Raw genomic sequence first — 14,525 nt, 5'->3', positions numbered from 1 at the left:
TCCCTCCATTGTACTCCGCACACACAGCTTACCTGTATTATAGTGCTTAGGCTGATTGCAAAGTGAACTAATTATCTAAAAAAGTTTTCACATGTGACAGTGTGCCAGACAGTTGGCAAATTAGTGTTAATGATAGCCATACATGTGTATACTTTTGCTAGGAGTGTGTTGGAAATTTGGTAATTGAGTGTTGTGCAGTGAATTGTGCCTACAGTTTTGCAAAGTGTGTGTTACAAAATTGCAAACTGAGTGCAAAGCAGTTTTTGTGCTTTTAGTTTTGCAAACTAAATTCAAATTCATTCAAATGTTTCAACTGGCATTTAAAGGCTTAAAATCCTGAAAATAATTTAATGTTTGATCATTTTAAAAAGTGTTCAATTTGATTAAGTGATTTATGAAAAAAGCAGATTTTGGCAGATTTTGCACGTGTAGATTTTGGTACACAGAGGTGTTGAAATAGTGCCAAAATACATCAGCAGAGTGTGGATGACATGTAAGAGTAAAAGACACTGGATTAAAAAAGGTGACTAAAAAGAAGATTTCCAGCAAAATCCATGTCACAAGCTATAACACAGCCAACATGATCACAATGTTTTTTTATTAATAGGTCCTTAGGAGGGCATGTGGGTTTTAACAGTGGAGTCAATAACAGTCACTCCCCTGTGGTTCACTCACAACAGTAAGATTCCTGACATTGTGCTAATGCCTGACTTTCACACTCCCACAACTGATCATGGATGATATGCCACCTTCAGTATAACCGGTTTTGTTTGTTTTTACCAGCATGAACCACAAGTCTTTGAGCTAGTGCTCCCTTTCCTTGAGCTGCTACTATATTTTCCTTTGAAAGTAGAGAAGTGAGCTCTCTAGCTTTGATTGACAGAGTGCAGAACAAACCTGATGACTCTAAATCTTAAAATCAATCAAACACCTCCAGACTTTCAGGAGTTTTTCTGAGGAGGAAGCTGACTCTGCCCCCAAACAGCTGAAAAGTCGTGTTAACTGATGATCAGTGTTGGTCAAGTTACTTGAAAAAAGTAATCAGTAACTAATTACTGATTACTTCGCCCAAAAAGTAATCCTGTTACTTTACTGATTACTTATTTTCAAAAGTAATTAATTACTTAGTTACTTAGTTACTTTTTAAAAACACGATTTACAAGCTGAAGAGGTGATAAAGCGATAGATCTCTTAGCCCAATTCTACTTTTTCTACATAATCCATCATACAAAATGTAATCAAATGGAAAAGTCTCTTTTTAAAACTTGTTTTATTAGTTTTAATCTTTTAACTTTATGCATCAAGCAAAAATGTAATTATATGCAACATTCTCTGACTGGAAGAAATTTGTTTAATATTTAAACCTATTTTCTGCACATTCCAGCACATAAATTTATTTATTTTTTTGTGTTTACACTCAGTCTTTCAAATAGATGCAAGTAAAACACAGCAGAAAATAAATAAAGTCAAAGACTAGCGGTCCTTTTGCTCTATTTTCACCTGTAAAGCAGGAGCAGGGTAGGCGGAGGTTTACCCTGGTGCAGGTGTGCCACAGCGGTCAGTTGAAGGATATGGCAGTTTCTCTGTGAATTTCCCATTACGTCGTTGCGCACTTGGTGCTTGCTTGGAAGTTTAGGGGTTTTTTTCGCTGTAAAAAGAAGTTTTCTTCCCACGCACAATGGACACTAATGTTTTTTTCACTTTTTATGGAATCAAACTCATAGTAAGGTCAGTACTTCCACGCTTTAAACGCTGCACGCTCATACTCTCTCCAGTACTCGATATATGATCCACTGTTGATCTGCAAACAGCTGTTGTCACAAACGTTGCACGTGCTTACGTCACTGTCATGAGACATTCTCGCAAAAAAAATCACGGTTTTAGTAACGCAGTAACGCAGCGTTCCTACGGGAAAGTAACGGTAATCTAACTACCGTTTTTGCAATAGTAATCCCTTACTTTACTCGTTACAAGTAACGCGTTACTGCCCATCTCTGCTGATGATTGTCACAGTTCAACACAGATAAGTCAACACAGGTGCAAACTCAGTTTAATCTACGGAAATCCAGAAAATGTGCTTCATATTCAGTTGTTTCAGACAGCTAGGCTCCAGAGTTTGTATCAAACAGTCATTTTCAAAGAAGAAACCAAAACAATTCATGTGAGTTGACTCCACCCACTCAGCAGCAGTTTGTGGGTACGTGGCTGTCATGACAGTAAGAAAATCTGAGAAACCTGTTGCTGCAGTCAGTCAGCTCTGTGTTTTATCTCTATTTGGAAAATACGTTAAAGAAAAGCACAAAGACTCAGCCAAGGCTGGAGGTGACCCATCAAACACTCACCAGGAACACAGATCAGCTTAGACTATGATCTTTTAGTTTAAAATTAACTTGCCCAGTATCAGTGTAACTTAAGCACATGACTAAAACTGAAAGCTCAGAGTTTATTTTAAGTCACCTCGATAGACAAAGTCCTGCTTTGAGTGCAGGTCTCTGCACGACTCCAGGAACAGTTCTTTATAAACATAAACACAGCTTTTCTCACACTTTGCTGCTACATTTGGAGCTTTGTGGGAGCTTTTAACAACTGACAGACATTTTTTCATCTTGTATGTGCTCACAGTTTGACAAAGAAACAACAGTCTGACTTAATTCAGAGTTAATTCAGGAAGATGTAGAAGTAGGTTCTTTTTTGTTTGTTCTCTGACTAAAAACTAAAGAAAAACAAAACAAACAACAAAGAAATCAAAGAAACAAATAAAGGCAAAGACTTACCACAGGAAAAGACCTAGACTCTGACACTGATCCAAACTGTCAAAGTGAAACGAGTTGCTGGAGCCGAGCAGGAAACAAAAGCTGAGGCAATGATTAACGAGTCACTGCAAACCAGACACTCCGGTCAGATCAGTTTCTAACGTTCATTGCCTTACATTCCTCACACTTGGTATTTATCAGCTAAACACTGAGCATGATGAACACACGGACGGTTGACCTTGATTGCAAACTGCATCAGATCACATGTAAACCAAAGAGGAGTTCAAAATGGTTTCAGGAGTTTCTTATTACCTTCAACAAAAAGCTCATGTTTTTGGTAGGATTTGCATTTCATTCTGTCTGTAAACACAACAGCTCTAAAAGTTTGAATGTATTCTGATAAAACTTTGTAGGGTGTAGAGCAGGATCATGTTATAACAATCCATTAAAATCTAGCTTACATCTACCGAGGTCTTCAAGGTCAACTTTATAACTCGTTAGTGGAAAATTGACAAAAAGCCTTAAAAGTTTGACCTCTGACCTCTCCCTAAGTTCAACAGGTCAACCTGAAAGTTTGTGTCAGTGTACCTTGCCCCTGGATTCCCTCCCCAAATTCCCTGCCTTAGTGTGTGTCACTACCCGATCCATACCGGAAACCCGATCGGTACCCCGCAAGCGCAAATGTTACATCATTTCCTCTCTTTGCCAACATTGCGACATTCAATATATTTGAATGATACGGTTAGCGCCCAGTTAGCTCCTAGCATTTCTCAGCAGCTCTGCCTCCTTTTCGACTACCGTGACATTTAAGCTATGGATAATCCGTATTCAAACAAATTCATGCTTTTCTCCTCAACAGAGAGCGTCCCCCGATTGAACAACAGCGCCGTAAAATAATAAGAATGGCGCCTAATTCCAGAGTTAATAACACGTGTAATATCTCACGTGTAGATTCATCAGCCAGATGAAGTGTTTCCTGACAATTGACAGTGATAGTGGACATCATCATCACTATTCCAATCAATCCTCTCCAGACAGACAGTGGCAGTATCCTCGTACACTGGGGAGTAAACTGCCATTAGGAACAGAAGAAGAACAAAACCCCTACACATGCGCGGTAAGGATTGGGGAGTCCTGATCCATAACTATTTATCTTTTTATTTTTCGTTTTTGTCTACATTATATTGAAATGCTTCATTATTGGAAACATTTTAAGAGATACTTATTATTCTTAACATCTTAACAGATACTCTGACCCGTAACTATCGTAAAACGCTTCGACCGGAAGTAGACACCTTTCACGCATGCGGTGTACCAGTCGGGTTTCTGGTACGGGTAGTGACAACGTGTTCTTGTTCACTGTGTTTTGCCTTTATTCAGAGATCAAAGCCACAGAGCTTTTCACTGTATACTCTCCTTTGAACCTCGTCCCTGAATCATAGTCACATTACATCAAAGTGTAAATACCCACAATGTGTAATTTCTGTTTCGCTTTATTTACATAATCCTTTCATTTTGTCCTTGTATATAGCACAGTGGTATTCTAGTGTTGTATTTCACCACTTGTTGTATGTAGTCCTTCCCTCACTCGCACAAGCATTGTACTGAGATCTCACTTTCACTATTAAATCACTGTCACGGATTACGTTGAGTCTGTGTTGTGTAGTCTGTGTTGTGTCTGCTCCACGAGCCCAGCCTCTGTCTGAAGGCTTGCACCTTAACAGCCATATCATAACTGCTTTAAATTATACAGAATAGATATCAAAGCCTTAAACAGGCTGACTTCTGCTAAATAGGTCAAAAAAGGCATAAATAATACAAAAAAATAAGATCTTTATAAAATATGATATAAAAACTATAGATCAACTTACCTGAAAATAAATCATATAAACAATTACAGCAATATGATGCAACAAACACAGCAGTGCTACTAATCCAAAATACTCAAAGCTTCATAGAACTGAAACAAACATTTATTTTTAGCTCCATTCTGCTGCTGATACATACTTTAGGTTTCTGAATATTAAACTTGTTGCTGCCTTTCATAGTGTGTAACTTGAAGGCCCTGAGTACTTTCTCCCACACTGAAAACACTGGGAGGATCAAATTATTTGAACATTACCTAATAAGACTGATTCAGGACAGACAGTTAGTTATGTTAAACTTTTCTAGCAGTCCTTCACAAACAGGGAACAGTCTGTCTATTCTCTCCATCTGTCAGCTGCTGCTGGCTCTTCCTCCTCCTCTTCCTCACACACTGCTGAGTTTGTCCTGGTGGATCATCAGGGGTGCAAAGCCTCACAGATTATGTGCAGCAGTGGGTCCCTCAGTCTGTCCTTACTCTGGACACTTGCAGTTGTCACACATGGAAATCAAATGTGTGAGAAGCTGCAGGATTCAAACACAAGTGTAACTTATAAATACATGTTCATACTTTTATTCCACAATCAGAGAGAAAGAAACAGAGAGAGAGTGCAGGACAGACAGACAGGTGACAGTCTCAGGTGTATACACTGCTACAAACAGGAGGATTTAGTGTTTGTTTTAGTGTCTTCAAGTAACTTAAAGAAGTCCAGATGCTTTTCTTTGCAAGCTCCTTTGACTACGATGACCTGGATGACTGAGAACCTTCACAGACATTTAGTGTTTGTGTTATTACGAGTGCTAAACAAGAAGAGTTCCCAGATGGTACAGTGGCCACAAGTTCAACTTCTATAATTAAAGCACCTTTCTTGTAGTTTAACAAGTGAACCGCCAGCTCGACAAAACAAATGTTAAAGTTTGTTCGGCTCGACGCCACTGAACAGAGGCAGCAAAATAACAGAGATCAAATTAACAGTGCAGTGAATCCTGCTTGTGCCGTGATATTTGGGGCTGAAAACCAGGCAGCACTCAAAGCCTATAGTCATTTTAGCTTGTTCTGTTCGTGGATATATAACTAACTTTAATTATCCATAAAAAAGTTACAATCTCTGTAAGATTATAGGACTACAAATATGGCCTCCGAAGGATGCAACCTATGAATTGAGACGCAGCTATTTGTGTTCTAGAGAAAATGATGGGTCACTTTGCAGTTGAACCAGTTGAACATGTTTGCCAAGTCCTTAAATCGTTTGCTAGATTTGTCTTATCTACCTGTCAGATTATTAAAATCTAATCTGTGCCACGTTGTGTACAGCAGTGCTCCACACCTGTTTTCTGGCGTAAAATGTCTTCAGGTACACACTTCAGGAGTATGCAATGTTTTCTGAACCCAATAAGTTGAGTATCACAAACATTGCTTTAATGCTGAATAAGAAAACATTACTCATCCATCCATCCATCCATCCATCTTCATCCGCTTTATCCGAGGCCGGGTTGCGGGGGCAGCAGCCTAAGCAAACATTACTCATTAATGTTTAAATAAATAATAAAGATAAATAAAGATAAATCTCACTATAGTTTTCATGTCACTTAACAGTTTAACAACATTTACAAGTATATTATATGTGCATGTGTTTGAGTTATTTTTTCTCTTTATTTTTTGTTATTAGCTATTACTATAATGGATGACATATAAATAGGAGGATGATCCTCTTCCCAGGCAGCTAATCACCACAGTTATAAAATTCTGCAGCCAGGCACTAGTGAACTGCTTTATTAAACTCTGTCCTCATATAACCTGAAAACATGACAACGTTTACTGGTCAGAAGTAAAGACTGGTGCCTGACCAGGCACAGCCTGAAAAAGGGATATGGGCCCACCGTCATGTAGGCCCAGAGGTCAGGAAGTGGTTAGGTGCAATGTGTGCTGGACAGCGAGTGACTGGGAGATTGAATTTCACCTTTCTGGCTGTAAAGGAGACTAAGCAAGTGCGTGAAGCCAACACAGTTGATTTAAAAAGCTATAATTGTCTGTTTTTTATTTTTTTTATTTTTTTTAAATATATATTTATATATTTTTCATATATATATATACTCAGTGTTGAGAAGGCTACTTTTAAAATGTATTCCACTACAGATTACAGGATACATGTCCCAAAATGTATTTTGTAACGTATTTGGAATACTTTGGATTGCTTAATATATTATCATGTACAACTACATGAATGTACTATTGCTGTGTGAATTATTAATATTACTGAAGGCTACTCGTCATACCAATACCAACTAGATTTTTAAATCTTAATATAAAATGTGGACATTAGGTAAGGCTGCATTTTTTTTGCAGTGATCTCGTATATATTCTGCGCTTATATAAAACAGGTCCGCGGCTCCGAACCGTAGTAAAGGGACCTCTGGCTAATACGTTGGGTTCATGTTGGGCTTGTAACCGAAAACTAACTTTACTTTGTTGTCTCGGTCAACTTTGCTAGCAAGAGACAGAGAGAGGCGTTGAAAGTCTGCTCCAACGGAACTTATTGTATCGGAGGAAAATACGAACACAGTGTACAGTCAAGTATTAGTAGTTTACTTGACTTGGCAGTTCATTCTCCCTGCAGCACAGACTACACTGCCCATGAGGCTACATTCTTTAGGGCTATGCGTGTAACACTCTACATATTACCTTCATATTAAATTTTTTATTCTTTTTTAAATTATTCTCATCATCATGCGGGCCGCAGTAGAGGTGACATGGGTCCAAAGGCATGGAATTACCAAAAATAGAGAGGGCATAGCCTAACATATGAAACATATATTCTGGTCTTTAGGATGGGGTAAAATTAGATATCATGTTATTAGTTGACAAAAATAGGGTTCAAATCCAGAAAAAAATGTGTGAAAATCTAAGTACAACCCATTTGATAACTTAAAGGAGGACTTTTATCAGCAATAGATTGCTAAAAAATCATACAGAAAATTATTAGTTCAAATTACTTTCATGTCTTTCATGTTGTTGCGGAACAATTTGGCTCAGTCTTCTGTACTATATCGCCTCAGTTCATTGAAGTTTGTGGTAATTTGTGCACAGGTCTTGCAATGTCCCATTTCTGCATTTCCATCAGGATGAGATTTGGACTTTGACTGGACAATGGCAACTCTATAACCCTTCTCTTTTTTAGTCATTCTGGTGTAGATTTCCAGGTGTGCTTGGGTTAAATGTCCTGTTGCATTACTTTGAATTTGTTGAACAGAAGGCCATATATTTACCTCTAGAAAACTTTGGTATGAGGAGTTTATAACTTGAAGATTCCCAGGTCATGTGGCTGCAAAACAAGTCTAAATCATCACCATTCTTAAAAGCTAGTATGAGATGTTTTTGCTGTTATGCTATGTTTGGTTGGCACTGGGCATGTAATAACCTATTCACTTTGGTCTTTGTTGTCCAAAGGACATTGTTCCAGTAGTGTTTAGAGCAAAAGAGCAAAGGGGGAAAAAAAACTATCAAAACAGTGTCACATTTGGTAATATAGATACATTTTTTCAAATAAGCAGGTCAGGGCACTCCTAAAAATGAAAATTTAGTGTGTCCATGTTTAGTCAAATTTTAAAGCTTGTTGAATTAATTAGGTCCCTATCTAAGAGTTCATAGCCATTACTCTAACCACGCTTTCCCAGTAGCTGCTTGAGTTTGGAGAAGAGAGGAATAAGTGCATAATTGATAAAATTATGAAAAAAAGAAAAGAAAAAAGAAAAAGAAGGAATTATGAAATACAAATACATTTCACATTAACAATATTGCACACAAAAATGAGCATGCCGCAGACTGAATGAGAAACAAAGCAAGGAATTGTTAATTAATTTTGTTGATGCAGTGTTTTCCTTATTACTCCAAAAACAGCACTATATAACAGGTAACAACTGCTTACATGAGTAGTTACCACGTCTATTCAATAGCGTGCCACACCGTGTGTGCAAAAGAGGGTACACTCAAAAAAATAAAACATTAGATTTACTTAAAAAAGTTATGTCAAGTGGTTCCACACAACTGCTTTAAGTAACTTTTAAGAAATGTTGTTACTTAGTTTGAACTCAATACTGTTAAGTTAGATTTACGTAAGTGTATTGGCTAAATGTAACTTAATTGCAATGCTTAGCTGATACTTATCTTTGTTGCTTTAAGCCTACATAACTTGTTTAGGCAATATCTTTGTAATACTGTTACTTAGCTGGTACATAACTTTTCTGCTTTAGAAGGACATAACCTGGTTAGGTAGTATCTTTGTAAAACTGTTATGTAGCTGCTACATAACTTTGTTGCTTTTGAATTACATAAAAATGTTAAGTAATTTCTATTTAATACAATTACAAATAAATCATTTACACTGGTTACTTCCATACAAAATAGCAAAGTTTCTTAAAAGTTACTTAAAGCAGTTATGTGGAACCACTTGACATAACATTTTTAAGTAAATCTTAGGGAGATCTTTTAGGAAGAAATGAAGACAGCACCCAAATTATCAAACACAATCCTGCCTTTAATAAGCACATTCAGTGCATATAAAATACTTTTTTCCAAGCACAACAGCTTAACACAAAGTGCAATCAATGCAACTTGTTACAAATTCCAAGTGAATATTTTGTGCAGAAAATGTAGATCAGTATAAAGTGCTAACCAACTTGTCGTCAAACTAAAATGATTAAAAAAATGATCCAACAAAGTCCTGTCTTTACTAAGCACATTCAGTGCATATTAAATACTTGTTGACAGACTGAAAAGACTGTAGAGCCGTAGCTTAACACAAAGTGCAATCAATGCAGACAACTTGTTACAACTTTAACTAAATACTTTGTGCATAAAACAATATTTTACTTCAAAGATCAGTGAAGTGCTAACCAACTTGTCTTTCAACTGGTCCAGAAAGCATCCAAATTATCAAAAAAAATCCTACATTTTACAAGACGTTTCAGGAATTATTTTCAAACACTGATAAGCATGAAAGAGCAAACTAAACTCATTTAAAACAGTGAAAATTGGCTGTTTTGTTCAAAAACTGTACTGTAAAACAGTGCTACTCAGTTTTTCAAGTTATGGTTACATCCCAAGTTGCAGACAGCTGCCAAATGTCACATTCTTTGAAATATCAAATCACAGCGGCCTAACCGCTAAAACTTTTTAAAATGTCTGTCAGTTTCTGTATGTTGTCAAGTAGCAGTAGAAGAAGTGCAACACCAATTTTTTAAGTAACAGTATTTTGCTAAAATGCAAATGAACATTATTGTTCTCTAAAACTGGTGAATGTTCCCAAGAAACAGTACTGACAATGAAAAAAAACTGTTTATGAACAACTTAACTATACCTGAACGTAAAACATTCAAACTAAGTTAAGCAATAAGGGCCTCCCGCTTCCTCCTCTTTATTCAAGGAGTTTGTTTCTGAGCACTTGAACTTTGTTTGATAGCTTCTTAGCATCAAGTCCCATCAGTACTTTCTGAAAAAACTCAAAAGTGTACCTGAGGTTGGATGGGTAGCTTATGTTTAAAGTGTAGATCAGGCCGAACAAAAACACAACAGCAGTGGCAACATCAGGAAGATCTCTGAGCACAGCGACACCCTCAATTATGATACCAATGTCTTCTGCCGGGTCAAGGTCACGCTCTCCTTCTGGTTTGATGACGTAGATGCCAATGAGCGTCTTCTCCATTTCACTTTCGGCCTCATGGAAGTCCACATCCTAAAAAAATAAATAAACATAATAATACAAGTTGCAGGGTTTCTTATCAATTAAAGGAATATTCCACCCAAAGTGGAAATTTGTCTATTACCATATTGCCAAGAGTTAGATAAGTGAGAAAAAAGCATTTTGTAACCAGCACAGTACATTTCTGATCTTATACCCATTGTTCCTGGTGAGCTCAATAATCATGTCGACTGCAAATGAAAAGTAAAAAGTAACACGACGGATTTGCAGGAGGAGGCGATTTAGACTTGGGCCTACATTACGGTTACGCCAAAGCACCCTGTAACCCGCCATGGCATAGCACTTGGATACAACAACAGTGGCTGAAAAAGCCTCTGGTTTCCATAAATAAACACATATTCGAATATCCATGCACCATGCAGCGGCGGCTTACAGTGTTGTATGTGGTAACCATAATGTATTCCCAAGTCTAAATCTACTCTTCCAAATCCTTCAAGTTACTTATTACTTTTCATTTAAAGTCGACATGATTATTGAGCTCACCAGGAATAATTCGTACCATTAAAGAGTCATTTGCAACCAAAATGCTTATAGTTCCCATTCACTCCATTTTTTAAATGCTAGGCAAAAGCAAATAGACTGCTGCCGGATCAGGAGAATTATTGCACTGGTTACAAAATTATTTTTTCTCACTTATCTTACTCTGGGTAATATGGTAATAGACCAATTTTCACTTTGGGGTGGAATATCCCTTTAAGCTGTAAAACAGTAGACAGCTCAGAGCGAGATGAGAGGTGTTGGTCCATCATCTAGATTACACGGCAGATCAACAAAGCAGAAAGACAGTACACTCAGCCCACATTACACCCCAACTGTAATGGCAAGGGTCACTCCCGCATAAGCTTGTGCTTTTATATCTCCAATAATGTTCTAATTTTAACTTTTTGTTATAATCTAGTGAATGTGTGTGAGGAAAAATTACCGTCAGTTAAATTTTTATCACTGGAAATTGTTTCTATTTGATTACTTGCCTGATATTCTTTGATCAAGCTGTTCGGATCTTCATTGAGGTAGACTGCAAGTCCTTTCAGTGTACACACTCTTCTCATTGCAACTGTGTCGTTCTGTAAAACATAAAAGCAAATTTGACTTAGCTAAACTTTAAAGACATTTTCAGTTAACTTCAGCAAAATAAATGTATATAATGCTTTGAGAAAAAAAGTCCATGACACACTACAGAAGAACAACAAAATTTAAAATAAAAAAAAATTAAAGAAAAAAAGGAACATTATCATTTGAAAAAATGTGACGAGCAAAAAAAGGTAACCACAGGATCCCAAAAAAAACCAGAAACCCGACCAAAAACAGCAGCATGAAGAATCCAGTGAGGAAGAGGATGAACAAGAGGTCACACCAAAGCCAGCCTGAACAGAGGATTTTTTTTTTTAAAGTAAACCACTGAGTCCACTGATCTAAGGCTTAGGAGGAGAGTTCCAGAGTTTGGGGGCCACAGCAGCAATGATCTGTCACTTTTGGTCTTTAGACTGTTGTGCACTACGAGGCTTTGATCACTGGACCTCAGGGACCTGCTGGGGGTGTTGTGACTGAGAAGATCTCCATTGTATGATAGTGCTTGTCCATGTAAGGCCCTAAGGACCAGAACCAGGATCTTGAAATGAACCTTGAAGTTAACCAGCAGCCAGTGATGCTGGAAGAGAAGCGGGGTGACGTGGGTGTGTTTGGAGGACTTGAACAGGAGGTTTTGCAAGGACAAATGAAAAAAACAGTTGTAGTACTAAGCCAGGGTTTCCCATAACCCTGGTCCTCAGGGCCCACTGTTCTGCATGTTTTCCATGTCTCTTCTTGAGTTTGGGTCACTGAACTCGTGTGTTGCACAGTGTGTCACGTCTCTAGAGTCCTAAGAGTGTGGCATGGGCAGCCGTGTGCGACGGCCGAAAAAACGCACGGTGTGATCCCGGCACAAAACAACCAACAGCAGAGGACATCCAGGACCACAATCTGAATATTACAGACAACACCAACAAGTACCAGATTCAGTCAGACGCAGTGATACTACGTTCTTTTGGCCGTTAAGAAGACAGATCGCTCGTCTGTTTAGGGACAGTGAGAGACAGCCAGCGGTTCAATTGAGTGGTAAAAACACTCGCAGAGCGGAGCGTGGAGCGGGAGAGACAACAGGTGAGCTCCAAGCTAAAACTACTGTCTGTTTACCATGGTCGCTGCAATTGACGCTGAATGCGTGACCCTGTACGTCACATGCCGGGGGGGGGGGGGGGGGGGGGGGGGGAGGGCGCTCAGAGACCTCCCTTTATCCCGTCTTGGTTTGAAAGGTGCCTGATGGCAGTTTATTCTAGCTTCAGCTTTTCTACTGTAAATGCCAAAATTCTCCCCAGGGAGCCGCGGCAAATCCCGTTTTGGAAACGCTACGGTCCTGTAGAAACAGCTTTTAATTCTGGCAATTTTTTTTATGAAGTATCCAAATCAACTTAAAACTTTATTACTGTGACAACACTATCATGAAAAGGACAAAGAATAAACAATCCCATAATACCAACATTAAACTTTACCTTACAATAGAAGGAGACAACAAAATCATATGTATTAAAAGAGGGAATGAAGCATTCAAAAAATTAATTCCAAACCTCATCAATTGCAGCCATGATTTCTGTGATCTTGCGTCCAGATGTTCCTCCCTTGTTTCTGAAGACTTTGGTCAGTTTGGTTGTGTTGTTGTCCAGCTGTGCCATAAATGTGGATGTTAGCGGGACCGTGGTGATGCGCTGGAATTCAGCATTTATCTGTAAAATAAACAAATGTTTAGCGTGATGGGTTTAAAATATTGCATGTGGAGTGCATTTGCAGATCAACTGATTCAGTTACCTCACGTGGAGAAAAAAGAGCTGGCCATCGGCTTTTAAAGTCAGCTACGAAGGGCATGTCCTGAAGAATTTCTTGCCTCCGGTGAGGAAAGGTTTGGGCCATTTTTGCTTTGATGGTTTCATCGTTGTTCTTCTTCTTGAACTCTGAAAGCAGCACCAACCTTTCTTCTTCCTGACTCTCTCGGGTTTCTCCAGCTGGATAATCAGGGCAGAAATTCACCTCCGCTCTCCTGGGTTTCTTGACTTGGTTGGGATGCACATTACTGTTCCCTCTTCTTTTGAGAGAATTGATGACCAACTCACTACACCCTAAGTTCTTCAGTTTTCCACGATAGTTTGACATTTTATACTTCAAACTGATCTTCCATGCAGAAAATCCAGTTTCTGAACCCTTCTCTTTCAAGCATGGATGCTTTACAACCAAAGCTTGGCAAACATCACTAAGATTGCTGTCTGAAGGGTAAGCTTTGTACTTCATAATTTCTGAAGACAAGCTCTCTAAAATGTCAGACTTGAGCTTTGGTTTTAGGGTTAAAAGTGTTCCATTGGCTTGGAATTCCTGGTTGCCTTTTGTCAATTGCAGCTCTACATCGAAGCTAAACTCAGGTATGCGAAAGTCCAGTGGCCAGGCTTCTGATCGCAGCGTGGAGTTTGCTGAGCTCGAGGAGCTTGATGACCTGGATTCTGGCGATGACAGTATATCTGTGTCATAATCAGGGTTGTGGCCAGAGCAGGGGCTACCCAAGTTAAATGAGGACACACTGCTTTCATTACTACCAGTGGATGTTTCTGGTACACCTGTTTTAATCACTTTTATTTTGTCCATGTCTTTTAGATCAAATGTGGATGTCAAGTTAAGGAACTGATTAAAATCTGTGTCCATGTACTGCAATCTGAACTGTTCAGAAACTCCGCACTGATTTTCAATCTCCGCTTTGAGCTCATTAACATTCTTTGGTATCCCCAAAGGAAGGGTTAACTTGAGTGCGTTGTTCTCCCCCAGGATTATCAGAAGCTTTGTTGGGACTGTCATTTCTGATGTCCCAATCTCCAACTGTTACTCTAAAAAATAAGTGCAAGAACATGAGCAGGTGGTTCCCAAACTTCAGTACATGTTACAATGGTGAAGCAGGTATTTTTTTAGTGGTATTCAGAATTTTGCAGCACAATTTTTTCCTAGTATTTTTACAAGGCTTGAAACATAGAGAAGAACTGCTATACAGCACAAAAATTACATCGGCAACATGGACATTAAAATTACCTGAACAGTGTATGTATCTCTTTAATGTAACCATGCGAGAAGCTCCGAC

General features: G+C 38.5%; 2 protein-coding genes across 3 annotated transcripts in view; both read right to left on the bottom strand.

Moving 5' to 3' along the window:
* LOC146579117 (uncharacterized) overlaps positions 1-2,819 on the bottom strand; it is an 87,483-nt gene extending 84,664 nt beyond the window's left edge. For both annotated transcript variants that reach the window (XM_085261220.1, XM_085261227.1), the window contains exon 1: positions 2,775-2,819. The gene's annotated coding sequence lies outside the window, so the exon portion shown is untranslated. The remainder of the gene's footprint in view (positions 1-2,774) is intronic.
* Positions 2,820-10,015: 7,196 nt separating this feature from the next.
* Positions 10,016-14,113, bottom strand: LOC146579116 (uncharacterized). Its single transcript, XM_085269482.1, has 4 exons — positions 13,217-14,113; positions 12,979-13,134; positions 11,347-11,439; positions 10,016-10,348 (listed from the first exon to the last, which is right to left on the bottom strand). The coding sequence occupies exons 1-4, from the start codon at positions 14,096-14,098 to the stop codon at positions 10,031-10,033; spliced, it is 1,449 nt and encodes a 482-aa protein (XP_085125608.1). The 5' UTR covers positions 14,099-14,113; the 3' UTR covers positions 10,016-10,030.
* Between the last annotated feature and the right edge of the window lie 412 nt (positions 14,114-14,525).

This window comes from Mchenga conophoros, linkage group LG3 (assembly GCF_057382185.1).
Source record: "Mchenga conophoros isolate Kocher_MC1m ecotype Shallow Benthic linkage group LG3, M_conophoros_male_GT1.1, whole genome shotgun sequence".
In the NCBI taxonomy this organism is placed as follows: domain Eukaryota; kingdom Metazoa; phylum Chordata; class Actinopteri; order Cichliformes; family Cichlidae; genus Mchenga; species Mchenga conophoros.
This window is presented reverse-complemented; position numbering and strand designations above follow the sequence as displayed.

Bases quoted from the DNA above. Each gene is read 5' to 3' on its own strand.
- LOC146579116 (XM_085269482.1), bottom strand. From the start codon at position 14,098: ATGGACACAGATTTTAATCAGTTCCTTAACTTGACATCCACATTTGAT. The intron at 11,440-12,978 runs GTTTGGAATTAA...TATGTTTTACAG, and splicing joins TCATGGCTGCAATTGATGAG to AACGACACAGTTGCAATGAG. The intron at 10,349-11,346 runs GCAAGTAATCAA...TTATTTTTTTAG, and splicing joins GCTTGATCAAAGAATATCAG to GATGTGGACTTCCATGAGGC.